This window comes from Thamnophis sirtalis, unplaced genomic scaffold, assembly GCF_051295495.1.
Source record: "Thamnophis sirtalis isolate CommonGarterSnake01/CBP01778 unplaced genomic scaffold, rThaSir2_p1.2 scaffold_7, whole genome shotgun sequence".
Lineage (NCBI taxonomy): Eukaryota > Metazoa > Chordata > Lepidosauria > Squamata > Natricidae > Thamnophis > Thamnophis sirtalis.
Window position 1 is genome coordinate 36,495,631 of NW_028261387.1, and position 26,489 is coordinate 36,522,119.

At 35.6% G+C, this 26,489-nt stretch overlaps 1 protein-coding gene across 2 annotated transcripts; it reads left to right on the forward strand.

Annotated features, from left to right (window-relative positions):
* Positions 1-1,501: 1,501 nt before the first annotated feature.
* STIL (STIL centriolar assembly protein) lies at positions 1,502-26,489 on the forward strand. Of its 2 annotated transcripts, XM_087719705.1 has the most exons (17): positions 1,502-1,567; positions 3,907-3,973; positions 4,245-4,349; positions 5,664-5,779; positions 6,652-6,839; positions 7,201-7,448; positions 8,383-8,466; positions 8,651-8,737; positions 10,178-10,325; positions 11,290-11,399; positions 12,818-12,929; positions 13,634-14,671; positions 15,100-15,262; positions 15,768-15,990; positions 23,565-23,757; positions 24,306-24,556; positions 25,564-26,489. In XM_087719705.1, the coding sequence occupies exons 2-17, from the start codon at positions 3,939-3,941 to the stop codon at positions 26,378-26,380; spliced, it is 3,918 nt and encodes a 1,305-aa protein (XP_087575831.1). In that variant the 5' UTR covers positions 1,502-1,567; positions 3,907-3,938; the 3' UTR covers positions 26,381-26,489. The 2 variants fall into 2 exon arrangements, with proteins under 2 accessions (XP_087575831.1, XP_087575832.1); XM_087719706.1 differs by lacking the exons at positions 11,290-11,399; positions 12,818-12,929.

Genomic DNA, 26,489 nt, shown 5'->3' on the forward strand with positions numbered 1-26,489 from the left:
CCACTTATGTGGTACTTTCACATAATGCCATGAAATGTTTTGGGTTGCATTAATGCTGCTAATTTCAGAACCTAGTCCAGTGATGGCTAACCTTTTTGTCATTGCGTGCTGAAAGCGCGAGAGCGCAACAGTGTGCACACACCCATAATGCAATGTGCATGGCCTCTGTGCCGCCCTCCCACGCATGCGACCCACCCACCCCTCACCCATTTTTGGCTTCCAGGTTGGTGTGCCACATTTTGGGCCTGGAAGGCTTCCTGCACCAACCTGGAAACCAAAACTGGGCATGAGGACACTGCTCAAGGTCCCAAAAGTGCCCCCCTGCTCATGTGCCCCTTACCCCGTGCATGTGCCTCAGAGACCCGAAGACCAGCTGGCTGGTGGGAGGCGCATGCACATGTGTGATGGAGCTGGATTGGGATGACAGCTGGTGTGCATGCAGAAAGGGCTCTGCATGCCACCTGTGGCACCCGGGCCATAGGTTCGCCATCACGGACCTAATCTATTGTAATGCCCCTGGAAAACAAGAGGATAGATCACTTTGATGTTTTCTAGTGGTAACCCTGTTGGTTTGTGACTCAAATACAAACAGCTTTAGAGCAGTGTTTTGCAAGTTCAGTAACCTTAAGAGATGTAGTCTTCATGCTGGCTAGGGGAGATTCTGGAAGTTTGAAGTCCACACCTCTTAAAGTTGCTGAGGCTGAGAAACACTGCTTCCAACCTTAAATGCCAACAGTGGGACCACTTGACTGATTCTCTATTTTGGCCAGTGTCTCAATCAGCGTTATAAACCACATAACAGTGTTGCTTCCGTCCTTTAATTATCTGACAGTAGATGCAGAGAAAGTAGATTAATAACTATCAAATTACTTCTTGTTGGTATTTACGGAGCTGGTTTCGTAGCAACTTGAAAGAGGCTGCAATCCTATACTCACTTACCTGGGATTAAGCCTCATTGAACTCGAAGGGCCTGGGTAGGACGCTCCTAATCCTAGCCAACGTACCTGAGATTTACTTCTGAGCCAGTATCTAGGTTGTAAAATCGTTAACAGTCCTTTCCTAATTATGTTTGCTCAAAGATGTTCGCCATTACGGCTGCTGTTTTTGCTGGAAGCCTTAGAAGCGATTACTATGGCAACAAAAAAAGCTACCTCATCTTGCTTTAACCTTGGCGCTTGCGCAGTAGCTTGGCTTCTTGAGGCCGTTTAAAAGACATCTGTTTTAAAATCCCACCATTAAGAGATGCGCGCGCGCGCAAGTTTAAAAGACGGTTTTATTTCACTAAGAAGTTTGGTCATTGGTTACGACAAACCATTAGGCGGGAGCGATGGTTTTGATTGACGCTAAAGGAACGATTCCAAAAGGGTGGTGGGCGGAGGAAATATCTTGTTCGAAGAGTGGAATGGCTAAACCGAGTTGCCGTGAAGGACTTCGGATTGGCTGATTGTGCCGCCATTGGAGCCGCCACAACAGGAGGGGAATGAGAATTCAGTTGCTTTTGTTAAGCAAGTTGTGTCTGCCTCTAGCGACCCGGGAATAAAAACGGAGTCTGAATGATAGTTGTGAGGTAAATGGGGCGATATTGCTCTTGAGGCGGGTATCTTTATTTTTTGTACAAATGCTCTTCATCTTTATCGTTTCGCTTCATATCTATAGGGCTTTTGTCTTTCCTCCTTTTGTAAATAATTCTTAATTCTCCCTTTTTCATGTAAGCCTGGCTTGAGGCTTGAGGCTTGCAGTAACGGGTTGAGGCTTGCAGTAACGATTCAACTAGGTTACTCGGCGCTGAAGTTACCCGGGGAAATTAAACTCCGATTCTTATTCTACGTGGGATTGCCTTGTCTATGGCCTTGGATACTTATTTTCCCTCACTTCTTACTGGTTACGCGATGTTGCCTTGTTGGCAGAAAAATAAACGAGAGGCTAAAATATTGTTATCGGCAGTGGGTTCTTTCAGTAATTCGCCAACATATGGATTGTTCCTCTCTCAACAATGTACATTGAACATGAACAATTTTGTTCATAATTAGCTTTTCCGCAACAAATTATGGTATAAACGCATGGGGCTACAAATGAGGTTACCTAATCGAAAGTGTTCAGAGTATGCTTTTTGTTATATATTTATTAGATTTTATTTATTAAATGTATTTGTTGCCACCCTCATATCAAAACAAGCTTTGGTGCTTCAGAAATAATCTGAAACAATTGCCTTAATAGTTAAAGGTCTGGGATCTGGGGACATGTATGTTCATCAATGTTTCATATTTGGTTAGATTTTGTAGCCATCTGTTATCTCTCTACAACTGGTGATATTTGGGAAGCATCTTTTTTGTAATTTCACTGGGAGGCTTTTATGTCACTGAATTCAATCTCTTGTTCAGTATAGCCTCTAAATTAAAACATTCTTGCTAGGTGGATGTCCAGCCTCAGTCTGAACCCATCCAATTGAGAGGTTATCACATTTCTTACTAATTGGTTTCACTATTCAATTCTTCCTTTTGCTAAATAGTAATTTGGTTCCTAAACTGAACCAAAAGTTGCTGCAAATGTCTCACATTTATTCAACTAGATGTAATACCTTAGATGGAATCTGACCAATTGAAAATGTTGTCATTTGAATCAAGAACTGCACTGATCCTTAGATAAAAAAAAATAACATAGCTAAAATAGTATTTCCTTTCTCAATAGCATGGCACATTACTCACCCATATTCTGCTGATGGTTAAACACAATTCCAAATGTATTTTCATATAAACTATTCCCAATCTGAATATTCCCTCCAATAAGCATTCCCATCCTATTTGATTTACGGTACTTTTCCTAGGGGAAGAACCAGTGGTGGGTTCAGGGCGCTATGGCCCGGTACAGGCATAACGAGTAGCAGCCAACTGTACCAGAACGGTGTTTCATTGGGCCCACCTGCCTGCCCACGTTCCTTACCTCTTTTTGAGGGAAACGGGCCGATTGCACACGCGTGCACAGCGTATGGCACCTACGCGACCTCGCCAAGCAGCTGGGCCATCGCAGGGCGGTGATGTGTGCATGCGTGCACAGCGCACATGCCTGAGGTGGACGTCCGGCCCTGTCGTAGCGTACCAGTTATGACGGGATCTGGCACCCGCCACTGGGAAGAACTTTTCATTTGTATCTCATCTCCCCAGTTTTATGAAATTTGGAGTTTTGTTTGAATATTAGCTTCATAATTTGAACAAGAAACCTGACATGACTATGATAGCCTATATTAAAGTGTTTTCTTTGTGCATTAGGTTTAATGATGATTACAGAGCATTGTTGCATTAGTTTAATTTTTGTTACCAAGTTGGTTATAAGTGAAGCCAGTTTATATTCTTGAGTAATTAGAAATCTGGAAAATCACTCAACAGTTTTTCACAACGAATCCTGCTTTTGGTTTATTGTCCATATTTCCTATTCATAATTTATATGAATGAGCCGCAGTGGCGCAGTGGTTAGAATGCAGTACTGCAGGCTACTTCTGCTGCCTGCAATTTTGCAGTTCGAATCTCACCAGGCTCAAGGATGACTCAGCCTTCCATCCTTTCAAGGTGGGTAAAATGAGGACCCAAATTGTTGGGGGCAATATGCTGACTCTGTAAACTGCTTAGAGAGTGCTATAAAGCACTGTAAAGCGGTATATAAGTCTTGAGTGCTATTGCTATATGAATAGGAAATATGAACAATAAGCCATATTTCAACATACAAATACATATTTGCAACATACAAATATAACTACAATTTATAGGAATTGTAAATTATAGTTATATTTGCTGAAGCATAATATGCAGAAACTAAAATAGATCTTAGTATTAGTGATACTTAAAAATAAAAGTTTTTGCTGAAAAAATAAAATTAATGCCAATTAATATTCCTGTGTTACTTTTTTTACAGAGTAGAAAACTCAAATTTCATACTTACATATTATGGAAACAATTTCTCCTGAATCTCAAAACCAAAGGTATTGATATTTTGTTCAGATGCAATGGTTTTAAAGACTACTGGAGAATGAATATTTACACTGAAGATAATTTGTTTCTTTCCTGTAATATTGATTTGGTAGTTTTGTTTAGTAGTTAGGTAGGCTATCTGGAATTTGCAGACTAAATAGTTCCTTATTTACAGTATATAGTTATGGACACTGAAATGAAATATCTGAACATTGGTCATCATTTTTTCTCTAACTATACCGAAATCAAATGTGGTAAATATAAAATTGTTTTATCTTTCAGAGGGGTTTGGGGAAAGATGCCATCCTTTATGTTTCCTGCATCAAAATTTGCACTTTGGAATCCAGCTCCTATTGGAGAAAGCACTGTTTGTCACCTAAGTTATAGGTAAGATTTGTAATCTTTTAGGCTCAACACTATAGAGAGTGTTTGGGAGCACAAATATTTTAGTGGTTTTCTTCATTTCATCTACCAGAGATTGGGAACTTTAAATAATACTGTATTTGTTTCTGTCCAGTTTATTATTTATTATTAGGTAATATAATGTAATATATCATTACATATGCATATGACTGTGGAAAATTCAAAGTTTCCTTTGTTGTATGTAAAGGACAGAATGTCATCATTAAAACAGGGATTTTCTTGGTGTGTAACTTGGAAGAAGTGCATATGACTATATTCAGGTAATAAAATGAATTAAAAGTTAAATTTTGGAAATGATGCTCTTAGAGCCTTTTCACTTATCAACTTGCGTGCCTTTTCAATCACTGAAATTGTTCTGAAAGGCTTACTTTTTTTTAACGAACCTGTAATTTAATTCGCGGTAAAGTTGGGGCATCTGAATGGAACTGAACCCGAATGATCTTCATGATGCCTATACGGAGTTCACAGCAGATATTTTGTCTTAGAGCTGAGAAATATCTGTTTTTATCTAGAATTGAACTTTCAATTCTTCCAAATGGGAGGCAAGTGTCTTTACTACTAGGCCACTTCTTCTGAGAGGCTTACCTATTGGTGTAAAATATCAGCATAAGAAAAGAGCAAACAATAATAAATGCATTATATCAGTGGGAGAAAACATCCTAATCAGAAGTCAAAATATTCTGTCAGGAAATGCATCACCTCATCCTACTCAGGGCCTATTGAAAGAGCTGTAATTTTTCGATTTTGTCCATACACAAGTTTTGTGCCATACAAACCACAGTGGAAATGCTGTTCTATAAATTGGTGTAGTTGCAGAAGATGTATATTTCCTAAATCCCACAAGATGATAGCATAAATGTGCCAACCATAGCACATCTAACCAATTGGGCAAAAACAACAGAAGAAATAGGTCCCAAGATAATCAGACTTCAAGCTATGAAATGTTTTATAGAGGACAACATTTGAGTTGTCCTCTATAAAATCTTACTTGAATCTTGAATCTTACTAGTAGCCAATGCAGCTCAGTGGGTAAAGTTCTTACATGGGATGCCTGCATTTACTATCTCTGCAACTGCTTTCTTGAACAATTGTAGCTTCTAAGTGATTTTCAGGATATGGAATGCATTGTGGTTGATCAAATTGAAAGTGACTGAGATATGACAGCTTGAAATTACTTCTTCAACTGTTTTTGCTTGTAATTAATAGTTTTGGGGGATAGCGGAATGTCTTAGTATGGTATGTTCATAAAGAGTAAATTCTGTGTCTGTTATCTCTTAGAAATCCCAAAGTAATAATTGCTGAAAAAACACTGCGGCTTGCCCATCGTCATGCAAAGCAAAGTAGAAAAAAGCCATTCACTTGTTTTTTAGTTGGCACCCTTGCAGTAGATGAAAGTAAGTATGCAATTATTCTATTTTTGATTGAATAAGTAAACCTTATAAACTTATTTCTTCTTAACATGATTTTTGTGACATAACACCAAGGAATAGAAAACATTGTACTGAACTTAGAATCTATTATTTATGACTATGTGTTTCATGACTAAGCTGATTCTACTTAGTAATAAATGACTATCTTGAATTTCTCAGTCCCTTGGGCATATAAATGATTCAAAAATGCTTCTCTACAGCTTAGATTTATTTGAGAGTTATATTCTCCTCTTATATGGAAAGGAATTGAAGGTTTAAGTAATCAAAGCAAGACTATTTTATTGAAAGAAATTGAAGCATGTGTATATACAAAGACAACAGGAAACTATTATTATTATTAATATTATTAATATTATTATTATTTAATGGATTTATAGGCCGCCCAATCCCGGAGGACTCCGGGCGGCTTACAGAACAAAAGAAAGTAATTAGTAAAAAAAGTAAAAGAAAACAATTTAAAACATCACCATGCACCCAATCTAATCGGGGCTGGACCTCAGTAATGAGGTCAACAGCCCCAGGCCTGCCGGGCTACAAACTGCTTTTGAAACAACCATGTGAGTCCTGCAAAATTGCATCTCTTTTAATGAGTTGGAGAAGTGTCTTCATTTGTATTCTTTCCTGTTGTAGAGTATATTGAGGACCTGTTGGAGTACATGGAGTCAAAATTGGACCTTTTGTTTTTTACCATATTCTGAGTGCCTTCTATCTGCAAAGTTATAGTCATTCCAGTTCTTTTGAGCAATTTGTCTTGATTTTGACACTGGTAAACTTTTAGGGGTAATAACTGAAATAAAAATTGTCAGCATACTAATTATCCTAATTTCCTGGTATAGATGGTGAACGTGTATTGCTAACAGTAGACCGTTTTGATCCTGGTCGTGAAGAACCAAATGGTTTGGGAAAAATTCCCATAGCACCTCTTCCTGGAGACTTTTTCATTCCATGCAGAATTGGTTGTTGGGAATGTTCATCAAATGATACTATAGTACACACCTTTGAGGATTTTAACTTAGCATTTAAGGTAAGAATTTGAGGGAACATTCTTTTTATTCTTTAGGATGATACCTCTTCTTGACTGTATAATATTTCAGTCTCTAGTTATACCCCTATATTATTAAAAATGATTGCATAATTGAACTATCCTTATAGACTCTTCTCAATATTCTGCATCATTCATATTTTCTGACACTCTCCTTGATGGCAGAAGCAGAGATAAGAACAATTGGAATATCATCCCTATTGTTTTGCTTGTTCTTTTCAATTGTGTTGAAAACATGGAAGCATGCCTAAGAAATTGTTCTGTTGGTGATGAAGTTCCCTGTTTTAAACATCTCCTAATGATACTTCTATCTGAGATTCATTTTGATACTTTCTTACTATAGATACTGCATCAGAATCTGAGCAGACAAGATTCTTTGGAACTTTCCAAACTGCTAACCTTAAGAGTTCACATCTCTTCAATGGAGAATATGGACAACTTAAATTTTGATTTTCACTGGGCAGCAGTTACAGTGGCCAATGTTTTAAAATGCACTCCTGTGAAGGCTATCCCAATAATTCCTACAGCCCTTGCTAGAAACCTAAGTAGCAATATGAGTATTGCACATATTCAAGGAACTTACAAATATGGGTGAGTTAATTTGAGATTGGCAATGTCCATTATTTGTGATTCATTTAAGAGTGCAGTTTTTCATTAAATGCTTTCTAAGGGTTCCGGTTCTTAAATGAAATTAAACAGCCAGTTTGAAATAGTAGTTAAAGCCCTGGGCTAGAAACAGCAGGCTATGTGCTCTCATTCTGTCTTAAAGACAAAGCCATCTGGATGACCTTGGGCCAGTCCTAGGATGTTGTACAGGCAGACTCATGAAATGCTTCAAAATAATATTGCAAGGATTTATTCTTTTAGGGCAGGTTGCAGTGATTAAGACATCAAACTACAAACTGGGAGACTCTGAACTCCAGTCCTGTCTTAGATATAAGGCTAGCTGGTTGACTTTGGGTCACTTGCTTTCTCAGGCCTAGAATGAGGCAATTCTAGGATTACATCACTACGACAGCTGTAAAGATAATTTAAATGTTTGGTCCTTCAGTCAGAAAATGTGGGTGGTTTTTATTTTTCTGGGTAGATTTTTTAAAATCTTTTTAACCATTTGAAAGCTGCTGGAATTGTTTTCATAGGATGATGGCAATGTTAAATGCATTAATTAATATGTGAAACTGCCACTTGCCTGACTTCTCCATTTCTAAGAGTAATTTCCATCAATAACTTAATTAATACATTGTTCTATTCCTTTTGGGTAAAATATATGCACTGACCATTTTTGTTTCAGAAGAGTACTGAAAAAAAATTACACAAAATTGTTCTCTTAACATTGTATGTATAGTCTATTGTGTGAAGCTTGTACATTTCTCTTACATATAAAATATGAAGAATTCATTCCTGTGTTTATCTCCTTTATTTGCTACTTCTCTGGCAAAAGCTTTTTGCTAGTTTGGAAATCTCTTTCATTTCTTTAAAATCATTTTTTTCTTTGTAAAAGAAACCTCATTTGTTTTACTTGCAGTTATCTTTCAATGGATCAAACAAGGAAACTTCTACTAATTCTGGAATCAGACCCCAAAGCATGCACATTACCACTGATTGGCATGTAAGTATTTAGGTGATGAGCTATTTTCCATAAAAAGTTTCTTGATTTGAATTTGTATTAAAACAAATATTTGCAGTACATTTGCAGATTACCTCAGATATTCAGTCCATATTTTATTTCTATATGATATGCAAGTGTTGTAATATGAGTGTTCAGAAATATCTTTCCTTGTCTATTCCTCTAGTTGGTTGAGTGGATTAGTTCACATTCATAATCCACAAGTTTGGACCTTTTGTCTGCGATACCTATACAGCTCATCAATCCAAGAGAGGTAATTATAATTAAAATTAGTTCTTCTCAATTAATAGTAATAGGGATTTTTTTCTTACTGTTACAGTAATAGGAATTTAAATTTATTGGCTTTTTATATTATTTTATCTTTTATTGCTAAAAAAAGGCAAGATGTATAATTGAAAAGGTCATTAAAATAACTAGTTAAAATATCGTATTTTTTGGAGTATAAGGTGCACCAGAGTATAAGACGCACCAAGGTTTTGAAGAGGCAAATTTAAAAAAAAAGCTGTTGCACTCTGCAGACCTCCCAAAAACGGCCTGTTTTTCGTGAAAATGGGCCTGGTATTTCCCCCCCCCCCCAAAAGGAACAAATAGCCTTTAGGATGCTTGTAAAGTGCTTCTGGAGAGTGGGGGAGCAAAAAATGGCCCATTTGTTTGTGAAAATGGGCCCATTTTTTGCCAAAAAAAGAGGCATGAATAGCCTTTAGGAAGCTTATAGAGTACTCGGGGGGGGGGGGTGAGAAAAAAAAACGGCCTGTTTTTCGCTCATTTCTGCTCTCCCCAGCCCCCAGGAGCACTCTGCAAGGCTCCTAAAAGCTCTGCATGGCCTTTTTGGTGAAGGGGATGAGGTATAAAACGCATCCAGATTTTCAGCCTCTTTTTTAAGGGAAAAGGTGTGTTTTATACTCCGAAAACTAACAGTAAATAGTAAACAAATGAGAATTGGTAGATAGCATAAAATACTATTAAATATTTGGGCAATTTTAAAAAAAGTACCTCACAAAGAACAAAATATAGTTGTCATATATAATGTATACATATTATGCAAGAATAAGTAAAACAGATTTATAGATCATAGAAATGTCCTGTATTGTTTTTGTGTTATGCTGTTTTAGAAAGTGGGATAAAACTTTTTATAAACCCAGCCAGATACCCATGCCCAGTATAAAATCTTATTGGAGAGGTCTTATAAAACATGATCTGAGCTAAACTTTTTAAATGGTTGGAGGCTGTGTTAAAGAGTTAAGTATTTTATATGAACACAGAACAATGCTTTGCTTGCCCCATTGCAAATACAGAGTAAATTCATTTGGGATTAGATGGCATCATCCAGCATTCTATTTGCATGCATTTATTGCTTTGCAAACTGTAAGAGAAATTATAAGTTTTGCACAGTACGGTAGTCCAAGAATGTAATGTAACTTCTACTGTTTAATCGTTTTATGATAAATGATGACATGCAATACAGACAGTGATTGAGACTGTAGCATGGTTATGTAAATATTGTACTATATTTTTTAAAAACATGCTAAATTTGGCTCAACATTTATAATTACTTGGTTTGTTGGTTTATTCAATTTGTATAACCATTTCTTTCACTGACTCTTGGCAGTGAACAATTTATGTTGTTGCATGGAAATTCTGAATTTGTGGTTTTTGCATTGCTTTGTATACAGAATATTTTTCTTCTCTTTAGGGTATTTTCTGAAACAGGAAGGTTTCTTGTAGTTCTTTTTGCTCTGAATCATAAAGATCCAAAGTTTTATGAATGCTTGCCTTATGATGGGCGTACTGAATTAGATTTCCAGCTACTTACATGCAAAGAAACATTACATCTGTTCAAAGTAAGTTGCTTGACTTCCTGTCATGCTGGATATGAAATAGCATGGCCCTACTTTGTTTATAAGATCAAAATATCAAGAACTAGAATGCATATATATTCAAATTGTGAAATGGTATTGTTTATGGCTTCCAATCTCCTTAACACTCCAGTAAAGACAATCTTTAGAAATTTTAAATAGAACTTTCTTCCAAAAGTAACAGCTGCTATTTAAGTTTCACCATGAAGGAACAAATTTAGGATTAAGACTGAGGGTAGATTTAAATTATTACTTAACCTGAGATATTTACCCTTGAGTTAATCATTCTTTTTATCCTAATCTATCTTGTAGGCTTAAAAAGAAAATAATATAGGTGGAGAATTAGCAACTACCAGATTTTTGTGTGAAGAAAAAAAAAGAAAAAATATGGGATCTGAAAAGAATAGTTTAGTTTTTTTTATTTCAAGACTAATCATAAAAGATGTTGGGCCAACCAGATCTTAGAAAAATTGCATTTTGAATATTTTACATATTCTAAAAGGTTTAACGATTGCTTTTACTGAACCAAACTGAAAACTAAGTTTGTGGGATTCTTGCTGTTGATGAAAAGGGTAAATAATTGTTCTCAATTTGGAAAGATTAATAGATAGTTATTTTAACTATCTTGCATCATTTTTCTGATTACCAGCATAGTAATTATTTCTGCTGTAGAGAACAACTTAAGAAGATTGGGAAGCAAATAAAAATACTTCAGTACCTCTATAATATACCTAATATGATTGTTAGAAAATTGCAGCAATAATGTTCTTTAACTTTTTACTTCTGGCGTTCTCTATAGTAGTCATGAATCCCCTACATATAGGTACAAAAATCTTTCAGGCAATAAATACTCAGCACCACTATTGTTCCTGAAATGAATGATGTACAGAGGTGCACTTTTGTTGTGACTTGACTGTCCGGCTTAGTATCTATATCTATTTCATTTCAGGAAGTAGAACCTTCAGATAAATACCCTATCCAGTTTGAACTGAACTCACAAAAGATAAATGCAGAAACAGAATTCTTCAGCAAAATTTCAAAAAACATTTCCCTAAACAAGTGAGTCATTTGTAAAATTCTCCTTGCAAATAATCTGTAATGTTTATTTGCTTCAGTACAATTCAATCACTTCCAAAGTTTTTACAGTATCTTGCATCAATAAAGATTTTCAATAGGAATAATTAGTAGGTATCAGTTCCTGTCTGCTGCCTTGTGAAATATATCTTTCAGAAAAGTAGGAGATAAGACAAGATAAGACAAGACAAGACACAGTATAGGTGGTACCTTTCTCAGTAGTAGTAACTGTGAGAGGGATCTTGGAGTCCTAGTGGACAACCATTTAAATATGAGCCAGCAGTGTGCAGCAGCTGCCAAAAAAGCCAACACAGTTCTAGGCTACATAAACAGAGGGATAGAATCAAGATCACGTGAAGTGTTAATACCACTTTATAATGCCACACTTGGAATACGGCATTCAGTTTTGGTCACCATGATGTAAAAAAGATGTGGAGACTCTAGAAAGAGTGCAGAGAAGAACAACGAAGATGATTAGGGGACTGGAGGCTAAAACATGAAGAATGGTAGCAGGAACTGGATATGTCTAGTTCAATGAAAATAAGGACTAGGAGAGACATGATAGCAGTGTTCCAATATCTCAGGGGTTGCCACAAAGAAGAGGGAGTCAAACTATTCTCCAAAGCACCTGAGGGTAGAACAAGAAGCAATGGGTGAAAACTAAGGAGAGAAGCAACTTAGAACTGAGGAGAAATTTCCAAACAGAACAATTAATCAGTGGAACAGTTTGCCTCCAGAAGTTGTGAATGCCCCAACACTGGAAGTCTTTAAGAAGATGTTGGATAGCCATTTGTGTGGAACGGTATAGGGTTTCCTAGCTAGGCAGGGGGGTGGACTAGAAGACCCTCGAGGTCCCTTACAACTCTGCTATTGTATTGTACTGTAAGACAGTAGAATTTCTTAGATTACTCATTTCATTAATACAATGTGTTGTAATTTATTATCCAAAAGTAAACTACCCAAGATATATCAGGCAATATGTGTGTATTTATATTTTTGTAGATTTTACTTTCTAATCTCACAGTATAAATTTCCTTTCATGAAAAGACTGTATTAGGAGAAACACTATTCCTGTAACCAAGAAACAAATGTAATATTTGTTAATAAAATAAAATTAAAAAATTAAGATACAATAAAATGTATATGCTTTACCTGAATTGTTTACAAACAGTTGTTCAGCTTTCTCTTGTTTAATAATGGTCATAAAATGTGTAAATTGCCATGACATGTCAATGAGTTGCAGACACTCTTTTAAAACTGCTATATTATAAAATGGCATATTGCATATAAGAATATTTAAAATCCCTGTGAATCCCATGATTATTTGTAATATGTTACAGGAATAAAAAATAAATTACAAAGTTATTTTTTACTAGCTTTATAAAATTTTATTTTTTTTATAGTTTATCCCTAGATTGCTCACCCAATAAACTTTCTGTCAGTGATCATGACTCTGGTGTGGAAGATGATGCATCTCCAAGACCATTTCCCCGTCCTCATCCCATCAATCAACCGGTATATTCTAGATTTCTTGCCTGAAACCAGTCACAGTAAATTAGCTTTACAGTATTTATTTTGAGTAACTAATATTACCCATATTCTGGTTCAGAGTTCTTACAAATAAATGTTATGTCATAATCCTGCCACTAGGTTGTACTACAGGACTCTTAACCCTTTATTGCTGCTTTATCTTCAAATTAAGTTTGAAAAAGGCACTTTCTTAGGACTCTGCATAACTATGCTGTGGGAATATGCAAAACATAGTAAACTAGCTGAACCATGGCAAAATTACTTGACTCAATTAAATAGGGAGGTGTTCTCACACCATATTGACACAAGAGCTAGTAAAAGTGTGGATATACTGATATGCTTACTAAGAACTTAAATGAATGCCAACTGAATTGAACTGGCGTTTCTTCTTATTTCTAAACTCAAAGTGAATCAGTAATAGAAAACCCAAAGCTGCAAACATTAAGTTTTAGAGTGTTACATTGGGTAAATCATTTTTACAGTGTCTTTTTCGTCATGTTCTCCTCACATTAAGCCCTTGCACTTATTTTAGGCCTCATGGTAGAGACATACTTTTGTTACACCTTACTTTATTTCTCTGCACTAAGTTCTATTCAGGGTGTAGCTGATGAGAGAAAAATACTTCAGATTAATTTGGTAAACTAAGAATTCATACATATTTTTTATTTTTGAACTGTTTTGGTTTCCAGATGACTGAGATCCATCCTTCAGTTCCTGAATTGTCCATTGTACTTGAAGGCATCTCCATAGAATCTGTACCAACATCTAAACATGCTGTGATTAAAAATCAATCTTCATTTGTACACCAACCTGCTAAGATGGCATACTCTGTAGCGCATGCTCCCCAGCACTCTCAGAGCTCTGATGCTGGAAGACAGATCTTTGCTTCGGGTGCCAGAGAGCCTCCTCCAAAGCAAGTACCAAATCCTCTGAAACACAGGATTGCATCTTTAAAACCTTACAAAGGAATGCAATCTCCACTACAACTGCAGCCCAGCCCAGCTGGCTCGCAAGCTAAAAGGGGCTGCATACCTACTTCTTCTCATTCAATATCCTGTAATGAACTTCCACAAAATACATCCCTGCATCAATGCACAATTCCTTCTGAAAGACCCTTGGCAAATAATGATGATGTTCCACAGAAAGGAGAACTTTCTACTAATGGCTTTTCGGCACAAAAATCTAATAAACCTCCTCTGGTTTCCCAGTATCCCTGGCATGCTTGTACACTATCACCATCTTACCTAGGAAGACCCCTGGGAGTTCGGGTACCAATTCAAGGTCCGTCATGTTGTTCTCCTTGTATTTGCAACTGTCAGCAGTATGGCCATATACAATACAGTCCAGCAAATGTTTGGCAAGGCATATGTAATGACAGCCCTGAAAATCATTCAGGTCCTACCCAGGAGAGTACAAAATTAATGTTCCATCAGAATCAAGAATACGTAAATGGTTGCAATCCAGGGTATGCCGCAAGTAGCCATATTAATGTAGGCCATCATGGAATAATAGGGAATTGTTCTCCTGTTAATAATAACACATCCGCTGCAGTAAGAATGCCATCTCCAGTAAATCATGGTAATGCACAGCCATATACAACACATTCAGCTTGTATGAATCTTCCTGCTACAAATACAGTATCAGATAATGAAATGGTTGAATTATCTTCAGATGTTTACAGAATTCTTGGTGAACAGCATAGGCAAATCAAGCTGCTACAGGCTCAGGTTGGTTGTGTTATTTCAATGATCTATTTCCTTACTGAAATATATAATTATATTTGCTCTTTGACATGATTGGTGTGATTTTCAAGCTGGAATTTGGGAGTTTCTGTTTCAATCTCTGAAGAAAGTAGAAGTTTTAATGTAACTTGTGTTTTTATTGTTAATATTTCTTATGCTGGAAAGTCAATATTAAACAGAAGCCAGCTAAATTAATGATTTTCTTTAATTTCCACTACCTGTTTCTGTGTGCTGTGGTATGGTGCCACATAAGAAGATCGTATTATAAAAGGGGCTTTAAAACACTGCCCTATGTAGTTAATAGAAAGGAAAACAGTCTTAAATATATGTAGGATAAATTGTTATCAGGTAATTTATACTAATTGGTTCCCCTTTTATCCAGGCAGTTCAATTAACACAGATTTTGTTTACAGATCCAACAGCTTTTAGAGGCACAAACTCTTCAGTCCTGTGCTTCCAGATCCCTAGAAAACAATAGTGTACAGTCTGAGAAGCAAGTAGAATTTGTTGCCATGGAAACCCAGTCTTCTCCAGGGTTACACATGAAGAAAAGTATCAGCATTGCAGTGAGTACAGGTAATGTTTTATTGTACATTTTCTTTAAATGGCACTAAACTCAGGGGAAAATGCTAAGCATTTAACCATTTTATTCTGGTTGTTCATAGCTCCTGATGAAGCTGCCCATTAATTTCTGCAGAAACCTACTTAGTGATTTTTTTTAAATCAAGCTATGATATTTTCACTTTGACACATTGGACATCAATTACTAAAGCGGTATTTTGTAATGGGATCATAGAACCCTCATCCCTGGTTACAATTATTTATGCCAGTTTTAGGATTACAAACCAGCACTGCATACAAAGACAAACTGGTGATAGATTGCCATTTTTCACATTTTCACATTAACAAATGTTGCACATGCAATAAGAATTAGCTAGTACGTAAACAGATTAGTTTATATCAGTAATGGAGTAAGTACATTGTAAATGGTGCAAAGTTGTTTCAAGATATTCATCACATACAGTATATAGTGCAGCAGCCTAGTTTAAATTGCACAATATTTTTATTTGACTTCCTATAGGTGCCAGCTTGTTTTGGAATACCCCTTTGGAAAACAAGAAAGAGTCTGTGAAAGAAGATGAAGTTGAAATTTCCAATGAAGACATCACTATTTCTATGACTGCAGAAAAGGACAGTAGTCAAACAAGCATTGCCTCTTCATTAAAAGCTGTTGATATACCCAGCTTTGTTGATAGTGTCCATATTGTTGAAGGAGGAACTAATCAGTCTTCTGCAGGCCTGTGGTAATTTTTTTTTATAAAGTTGAAATATTCTTTCTGACTTCTTTTAAATTTTGCATAAATCTTTTGTTATGTTTAAGTCACCTGTGAGGGTTTTTTTCAGAACTGAAGCTAGTATTTTAATTGACTTGTAGTATGAATACCAAATTGGCTTGGTTTAGCTCTATTCTTGTGCTTTCAGTAATATGTTATATTGCTATATCTATATTCTAGAATATATTGCTCGTAGATAGCAATGTTATATTGCTATATCTATATTCTAGAATATATTGCTCGTAGATAGCAGCCTGGATTGGGTGAATTTAATTGTTCGGCACTATGATATCTTATGCATTTAAACCTCAAAATAAGTTGCCTATATATTTTCTATATTTGCCTCCTATTGAAAATCTAACATTTTAATCCTAAGAATAGGATTCAAAAGCAGCTTGATTCAAAAATAGTGTTTGGATTTGAGTCGAGATAGCTTATTCTCTTCATAGTAGTTACTTTAAATGAATTATATAACAACTTCTATAGCATATAGATTCAATATTTTAATTCTATCTCCAGCAGGGGCAGTTTCTCAATTTGCTTTTAAAGGTTGTATTCCATTTGTGAAGATCTGTTCCAATGTTGTTAGTCTCAGTAGGCCTCAAAAATTGGAATAGCATCAATTGTGAAAAATGTGGGAGGGAACAATTTAAACAGTTCATCTCATTCATATCCCAGTCATATTTTTGGTACTATAGTATGTTCATAAATGAGAGGTTTTACTCACATGAATCCTTTATGTGATTGTGAATGCTCTGGTTTCTAGTCTCTTTTTCTTGGAAGCCTCAACTTATAGTCAGGAAAACACCAACAGATGCAATCTGAATACTTTTTTCAGTATACAGGCATTGACAATGGACTTGCTTTGCAAGGAACTGTCAATTCATGTTTCTTGTTCTGGTCAGGAATAATACATAAAATAAAATTATCTGTAAGATCAGAGTAATTAAAAACATATTTTTCGGGACTTCCGCTGGGAGGGGCTTGCTGATGTGAGCTGGTCGTTACAGCTCCCAAATCCTGGTCGCGTTATCTGTCAGATGACCAATCCATCAGCCATCTGACAGTTTACCTTTTTCTTCGGGCAAGAAGATAAGGTGAGCCATTCTGCCGGGCAACGTGCCAACCGACCCTCGCAGTTTGTTTCTGGGAGGGGGGGAAGGCCAGCCGAGGGCAGAATTGTCTCCGTGCCGGGAATTCCAGCTGCAATTTGCAGTGCAAAGCAACACTCAAATCCTCAGAACAAAATTTGATTTATTGAATCCAAGGTGAGCGGACCCTGTATACGTGAACTTTTAATTGTTTGTATTAAACCTTAGCTTCATTTTTACAAGAATTCCTTCTGATAACTTACCTACTAAAGAGACAGTTAAAATGGCGCCGAGCGGCTTCGTAACACTGTTCATCCGTTGAATTTCTACGGAGTTTAAAACTTCAAAGGAAAGAAGTGATTTAATACTAAATTAACAGCTGTATAATTGGCCAGCAGAGATTTATTAATTGGTTGAAGAAGAAACTTGGAATGGCTTCTAAGCAAAACCCTACTCAAAAGGTCCCCACCCCCGGCTCCAAAAGGTTCTGGCAGCTCACCCGCCCCTGGCACAAAACTGCATCATTGCTTCCTCCCCCTACGGGGGAGCCATTAACTAAAGATTTTTTTCTGAAGGAATTGGCTGATGCATTTAAAAATCATGCAGTTACGATGGAAACAAAACTCAAAGAAGAGATATCCATTGCGCATAAGGAACTGTCTGATAAACTTGAGACCCGGGTTCAGAAGATCAGGGATGATATGTTGGGGGTTGTTAGTTTATTGACAGAACATGTTTCCGGAATTGAAGACAGACTAGAAGATCTTAATGATGCCAATATTAATTTGGTATCGAAAATAGATGTGGCGCAACAAAAAGTCGAAAATGCTGAAAAAGAAATTATTATGATACAGCATAGACAAATGGAACTTGCACTAAGAGTAAGGGGTTTGCATGAAAACAATCAGGAAAACTTGAAACAGATTCTTTCAGAAGCTTTTGATAGCCTGATGGGAAGGCCAGGGGGTAATTTTGATTGGCAAATTGATAAGGTTTACCGCGCTAATTCTTGGCTGGCGAAGCAGAAGCAGCTTCCATGGGACATTGTGATCTACCATATTACAAGAGACATGAGGAATATGATATTGCAAGAGTCCTATAAAACCAAGCTTCAAATTGGGGGTCAGGAACTGACTGTTCTGAAAGATACCACCTCAAATGCTAAGATCCAGGAAAGACTATGCCTTTTTAGTTGAAGAGCTTAAAAATCATCAGCTACAGTTCAGATGGGATGCACCATTTGGCCTAGCACTCATTTTTGAGGGGCAAAGATATCGTCTTAATTCAGTATGGAAAGCTCGAGATTTTTACCATAATATTTTGAAGGCTGGACATCCCGCCCCACCTGGACCTAGAGAAAGAGAACAAGAAGGACAAGATAGACAGCAAACTACACAATTATCAACAAGGATGGGTCATCTTTCTCTCTCAGAAGTACAAGGAGCCATGGAACAAAGACCAAACCGTGTGATTACCAGACGAATGGATCAACAATTAAAAAAACAACAATCACAACAAACACTTGTCACCAGCCAAGATGCTACAGTTACCAGCTTAGAAGCAGCGGCCAGGCCAAAGGTTAAACTCCAGGATGTCCAGGTGGCTCTAAAAAAGCTTCAGGAAACCAAAGATGACAACTAAGCTTCTAACATGGAACGTCAATGGATTAAACTCTCCACAGAAAAGAAAGAAAATATATCACTATCTTAAACAGTTCAAGAATGATATAATTTGCTTGCAAGAAACTCATATTAGATCAACTGATCAAAAATATCTGATTAATACAAGATTTGGACAACACTTTATAGCTTCTGCTATAGAGAAGGAAAATGGTATAGTTATATACTTAAGAAAGGACATGAAAGCTGAATTAATCGAAGCAGATCCCCACGGAAGATATATTGTAATAGACCTGGTATTAGAAGGGAAAAAGACATTGCTACTGGGAATATATGCTCCCAATCAATAACAAGATGGATCTTACAGATAACTTCATGCCAAATTAGTACAGTGGGATTATAGGTCTTGCATACTACTGGGTGACTGGACACTAAGAAAGATAAGAAGTTTTCTCGTCCAAATACTCAAATGCGAGCAAAACTACCTAAGTCCTTTTTCGATATGATGGATGACTTCGAACTGAGAGATATTTGGCGAGAAAGAAATGCAGAAGAATATGATTTTACTTTCTTTTCTGATAGACATCAATCCCTTTCCAGAATTGATTTCATATTAATTACTAATGACTTGCTTTCTAGGGTGAAGAAGACAAAGATTTCTGCCAGAGTCTTATCAGATCATAATCCAGTTTGGATGGAGTTGGGAGGGGTGACACAAGCAAGAAGGTCTTGGAGATTGAATGAAAATTTATTCAGATATGAGAAATACATTAATGAATGTAAAAAATTGTTAACAGAATATTTTGTTTTTAATATGACCATCTATGGAAATTGTATGGGATGCAAGTAAAACGTATATGAGAGGAGCTTTGATAAATCTAAATAGATTACATAGGCATAAACAAGGGGTAAAACGAACAGAACTGGAAGATGAAATTAGGAAGAAAGAGCAAGAGTTAACTTTAAAACCAGGAGATATAAAGATTAAAGAAGCAATTGCCATATTAAAAGACCAATTTAATATGCTGATCTCAGACCAGGTAGCCACAAGTCTGTTATATGCAAAACATAATACTTTTTGTAATGCAAATAAATCTGGCAGATGGTTAGCGTATCAGATTAGGAAAAAACAAAAATCTCGTAACATAGCTAAATTGCTCTATAGAGAGAAAGAAGTGTTTCAACAGGGTGAGATTCAAAAGGTCTTCTGGGAATTTTTTACAGAGCTGTACAAGGGTGACAAAATTAATGGTCTAGATATAGAGAGATACTTGGACAAAGAAAAATACCCATAGTTAAAGAAGAGCAGAGGCAAAGACTGAATCAACCAATAACTTCGGGGGAAATTTTACAGGTAATTAAGCAGTTAAAGGCAGGGAAGGCACCTGGTATAGATGGCTTGACAGCGGCTTACTATAAAAATCTACAATTAGAAATGGTAGAACCTCTTAAGGAATTATTTAATAAGATTCAAACGGAAGGTAAGGTACCCCCATCTTGGAAGACAGCTTTTATATCCCTGATACCCAAAGAAGACCAAGATATTACTCAACCAAGAAACTATAGACCTATCTCATTACTTAATGTAGATTATAAAATCTTCACTAAAATACTAGCAAATAGGTTAATGTTGGTTATTCAACAATTGATTCATAATGATCAAACAGGTTTTATTCAAGGGAGACAAATGAGAAGTAACGTAAGATTAATTGTTAATGCACTAGAATACTTGGGAAAGAATAACCAAATTCCTGCCGCGTTCATATTTCTGGATGCTGAGAAAGCCTTTGATCGAGTTAATTGGCAATTCCTGTTGAAAACACTGCAAAAAATGCAAATAGGAGAACGTTTCTTACAATCAATTAAAGCAATATATCAACAGCAAACGGCTCAAATTATAGTTAATGGAAGTTTAACAGACCCTTTTCAAATTGAAAAAGGTACAAGACAGGGTTGTCCCTTGTCTCCATTACTGTTTATTATAACTTTGGAAATACTGTTGAACAAAATAGGGGGCTTGGAGGGTTTAAAGGGAATTAAGATTAGGCAGCAAGAATATAGAGTGCATACTTTTGCGGATGACTTGGTTATACTATTAAACCAACCGCAGGAATCTAGTATGATCTTAATGAATATGATTAACCAATACGGCCAAGTGTCAGGTTTTAAAATAAATCTAGGGAAAGCAAAAATACTAGCTATAAATATGAATACTAAACAAAAGGAAGAACTAGGAGGAATGATAGGATGTGAAACAGTTAAGGTCAAATATTTAGGAGTTAATATTTCAACCTCAAATGGGAAATTATATAAGTATAATTATGAACCACTTTGGCATAGTATACAGACAGATGAAAAAATGGGACAAGTTACAGTTATCTTTGCTGGGAAGAATAGCAGCAGTGAAAATGAATATTTTACCTAAATTTTTATTTCTTTTCCAAATGCTACTTATACTTAAAAAGATGTGAACTTGCTAGAATGGCAGAAGGGTATTAATAAATTTGTACGGGCAGGAAAGAAGCCGAGAGTAAAACTAAAAATAATGCAAGATGTGCGTGAGAGGGGAGGTTTGAAATTACCCAACCTAAAATTATATTATGATGCAGTAGCATTATCTGTAATTAGTGATTGGATTGATTTAACTAATGATAGGATACTTAATATCGAGGGGTATGATCTGGTATATGGCTGGCATGCTTACCTATTATACAACAAAAAAGTGGACAAAATTTTTAAAAGTCATATTTTAAGGAATGCTTTACTGCGGGTTTGGAAAAAATATCAATATAAATTAAATGATAAGATACCCATGTGGGCAATTTCTAGACATGCAATAGACAATATGAACATAGCACAAAAACAGGATATAATTACTTACAGCTTCTTACCCTAGAAAGGGGTGTATTACAACTAAAATCCTTAGATGTATTAAAAGAGGAAAAGGTAATTCAAACATGGTTTAAGTATGGACAGCTACAGGCCAGGTGGAAAACAGATCAAAAATTGGTTTCATGCAAGTCAAGGATAACTTATTTAAACAAATAAGAGATCAAAGTTTAATGCATATAAAGAGGATATACAATGTATTAGTACAGATGGATTCCGAAACAGAATTAGTTAAAGACTGTATGATAAAGTGGGCTCAAAATATTGAAGAACCAATAATGTGGGAAAGAATTTGGGTAAGAAATGTAAAATTTACACAAGCCCAAAACCTGAGAGAAAATTTTTATAAGATGTTTTATAGATGGCATTTGGATCCTAAAAAGTTGGCTTCTATGTATCCGAATTTACAACCCAAATGCTGGAGATGTGGTTCTCTCGATGCTATGTATTTTCATATATGGTGGACTTGCCAAAAGGTTAAGGCATTTTGGATAAAAATATGGTGGATTATGCAAAATGTTCTTAAAAAAAGGATAAAGTTTACTCCTCAGTTATTTTTGTTAGGTATAATTACTGACTGTACAGCTGTAGAGATTAATTTGATTTTGCACTTAATAACTGCAGCAAGATTGTTGGTGGCGCAACACTGGAAGAAGGAAGACTTGCCTACAATTCACGAATGGACATTGAAAGTCACAAATTTAGCCGAGATGGCTAAAATATCTGCATATCTTAAGGACCAATCAAACGAGAGATATAAACAAGACTGGAAAAAATGGATTGATTATGGGACTAGGAAATTCCAGATAGCTTATGATTAAGATCAGGAATGATATAAATTGTTTAAAGTTAGCTTAGCAAGGAGGAGCTAAGTTCAATGTAAAGATGTTATCAATTTTTTATTTTTTCCAATATATTTTAGACTGTCTTTGTTAAAGATCTATACCGTGTATGGGTTCTGGGAAGTCGGGGGAGGGAAGGCTTTGGGGGGGAGGGTAGGAGGGAGGGATATATATCAGGTTTGACGAGACGTGTTAGATTTTAATGTAATTTGACTCCACATGTATACTGTCTTCTCTTATATTTTCATTACTATTATTATTATTATTATTATTATTATTATTTTCTTTAAAACTAGGATATGTTAAGTATATTGATATGAAGCAGAAATACACCAATGAGAGGAGGAGTGGAAAACAGAAGGGAGAAGAAAGATGGGAAGAGAGGGATAGGAGAGAGGGTAAGGGGGGAAGATGAGGATGAGGATAAGGAGGAGTGGAATGTAGAGAGAGGAGAAGGAGAAAGGAAGGGGAAGTAGAGTAGGAAAGGCTGATGGAGGGAAGATAGGAAGTTGGAGAGAGGTAGAAGAAAGAGGTGTATGGAGAGCAGAAGAGCTATAATGGGTTTTTATTTTCTGGGCATTGTTGATAAGAGGAACTGATGTAATTATTTAATACTATATGATACTGGCTATGTATAGTATACATGATTGTATGTTATAAAAATGGAAATAAAAATTTTTTTTTTAAAAAACATATTTTTCATGCACAGATAATCAAAATGAATCGTGTATACACCCCAGAAGAAAAGTTGGATTTAAACAATTGTTTGACACATGCAGTTCCACATAAAACATTCAACAGAAAATATGAAATTCATATTTATTTTAATAACTGGAACATGGTTCATATATTCAAGTAATATACTGATGGAGATACTACTGTTACCTTCTAGTCATGATTATGAACATATTGCTTGCAGTAAATGAAGATGAACACTTAAGTCATTTCCGATCTAAAAACATAATAAATGTTCTGAAATTTGAGAGTTTGATAATACTTTTAAAGAACTGGAAAAATATGATATCTAGTTTAAGATGTAAATTCTGCTACAATGATAAATGTATTGCTAGTTTAATTAAAATCATATATGTTTTTACTAATAGTAATGGACCACTTGCCGTAGGAATTGACCAAGCTTCACTGCAGAATGAAAATGGTAACAAATGTTTGCAAACCAGTCCGTCAGAAGAAACTGACAATAATTTTGAACCAACTGATAAACAAAATTTTGACTCTGCCATTACTACCCCACCAAATGTATCACCAGATGATCAAAAAATGTATCAGGATTTATTAGTAAGTTTTGTTTGCTCAATATAACTTTATTAAATTCAACTGTTAGACAGTGCTGGCCCTATAAATTACTTCTGATTTTTTTTAAAAAAGTATTTCATAGTAAAGTCTTTATTATCCATGCATCTTGAATTTCCATGCTTTTCTTAAAGTGCTCAATAGGATATATCCAGCTTATTGTTAATATTTCAGAACTGCATTCTACTAGATACATGATTATTTCTTTAAAAAAGTGGTGTGGGACAAAATAGTAGGTTAGTAAGTTGCATGATTATGTAAAATTAAACAGAATTATGATATTTCAAATGAAAACTTGGAACAGATTATTTCTAAATGTATATATTCTAAAGACTTATACAAAAATCTGTTTAACTATCAGCTAATGACATTAGTTGTGCAGCTATGATTTGAGAGCTAGAAATAAATCGCTAACAGGTTTTCCTATGGTAATATGAATACATTGTCAACATGCTGTGAATTCCTATGGAGATGTCATCCAGCAATTTTATTCATCTACCGGTAATTTTATGTTCTTTGTAATATTTCTATAGGGTCAGGTAAATCGATTTTTGAAGGAATCCTCTGATGAAAGCAGTCCTTCTCTGAAAGAGGATCTGATTAAAGACGAATACATTTCATCCCTAAAAATAAACACGGCACAAAAAAGAAGCTCAACATCAGACATGGTCCTAAGAAATAAAGATAGTGTTCTGAATGCAACCTTGAAGCAATTAAGAAACCTTGGAGTAAATTTTGATTCTCCTGAGAAGATGAGCAATGTACACAAAGTGGAGAATGCTGGGTAATGGCAATTTATTGATTTTTATTTATTGCTAGGTTTTATATAGTACCTCAATCAGTACAGTTCTGAGCTGCATATAACCAACAAATCAGTTAATGATGTTTTTTTTTCTTGAGCAAAAGTTTGTAATATCCAACCCAGAACAAAGTCTGGATAGCCTTGACTATTAGTAAAGCATTGTTACTGTGTTCAACCTTCATGGATTGAAATTTGGTTTTTACTGCCCAGCATTAAAGTTATTTCCAGTTCAGGATTTGGATGCAATATTAAACCATTGTTAATTTGAAATGAGAATGAAAACTATATTTCTGATTTCTTTCCTACAGTCTTGTCTATGCAAATCTGGCCTATCTATATGAAAAACTAATCAAAATTTGCAAAATTTTAATATTTAATAAAGCCACAAATGACTGAGTATCCATGCATCTATATCTGCCTAATAATCTGAAATATCTGTGACAGGTGTCTTTTGCAGATAGCTATCTAGAGATCAGGGTTACTGTTGAGCAGATTGTAAATTCTCCTTTGCATAGAATTGCTTAAAAAGCTTACAAGGCTAAATGTCTGTCAATTCTACCTATCTACTTTTGTAGATGAAATAATCTGGACAAATGCATTCTTATTTCAATCATGACTTGCATTGTATATACCATAGTATTTTCTTTTCTTTTCTATGTAACAAATCAAAATGGTTTTCTTATGGACAGGAAGACATTATAAAGGACAGAAATAAAAGGCTGCTCCTAGACATACAAATCAGACCATCCATATTAAATTTCCCTGATAGAGACAAACAATCTCTACTAAAGTTAATCATTTTATAAATTTCACGGACATTATGAGAACAAATTAATGTGTCATATTAAAGCTGTCAAATTAGGAAACTACATGGATACTAAAACAGATGACATTCATTGTATATTCACACTTTATGACCAGCTGGTTATTAATAAATTGAATAAATGGTAATGTGCAGAAATATTTAAATGTGTCTTTTTCTTTTCTAGTGTATTGGCTTGCATTAATCCTGAAGCAATAGTACCAGGACTAAACTATATCTCTTTTGCTAATGTTGGTATGAGTGGCTTAACTCCCACTGGAGCAGACCTGAGCATAGAGGCAAATGCTATTGCTCTCAAGTACCTGAATGAAAATCAACTGTCACAGCTTTCTTTAAATCATTCAAGCCAGAGAAATTCTGTGACTTCATCTTTACAGACTCTCCTGCAAACAAATACAGAGAAGTCTTTGATGGGCCTTGGTTTAATTTCACCTGGCAACATGTCTTTTGCAACCAAGAGATATATGAAGAAGTATGGCCTTCTACAAAGCAATGATGGTAGTGATGATGAAGAAGAGCAACCATCTGGGAACTACAAGAGCAAAGAGAGCTTAGAGTCTGTTCTGCACTTGGATTTCAACCCTGTTTTAGAGGGCTTTGCTTCCTGGAAAGGCTATTCTGAAAGAACTGGTGAGAAGCAGATTAATTTTGATCCAACACAAACTGAATCGTCTTGTCACCTGCTGCATTCAGAAGGGCCCATCTTAAGAAATGTTACAAATGCTGTTTTGCCACCAAGAATCCTGCACCAAACTAATGAACCTCCGCACCCTTTTTTAAAGGATTTAAAGCCAAAAATGAAACTTTTGCCTGGAGAAGCAGAATTTACACAGCATCCAGACAAAGAAAATCTGAATGTTCACATTGTGACTGGAATTCCACAAACTCCCTCTGTTGGTAATTTAAATCAAGCAGAAAATGTTAACTTAGTAGGCACTTTTCTCGATGTAAAACAACTCAGACAGCTCCCAAAGTTATTCTGACTTATTTACAAATGACTGGCATCCTCTTTTCTTCCTTTTCTTGTTCAGAAAAATCAAAAGATGCTGCTTACTAAATATAACTTAATTTTTTTCTTGGCAATCAATAAAT

Bases quoted from the DNA above. Each gene is read 5' to 3' on its own strand.
- STIL (XM_087719705.1), top strand. From the start codon at position 3,939: ATGGAAACAATTTCTCCTGAATCTCAAAACCAAAG. The intron at 12,930-13,633 runs GTATATTCTAGA...TTTGGTTTCCAG, and splicing joins CTCATCCCATCAATCAACCG to ATGACTGAGATCCATCCTTC. The intron at 15,263-15,767 runs GTAATGTTTTAT...GACTTCCTATAG, and splicing joins CAGCATTGCAGTGAGTACAG to GTGCCAGCTTGTTTTGGAAT.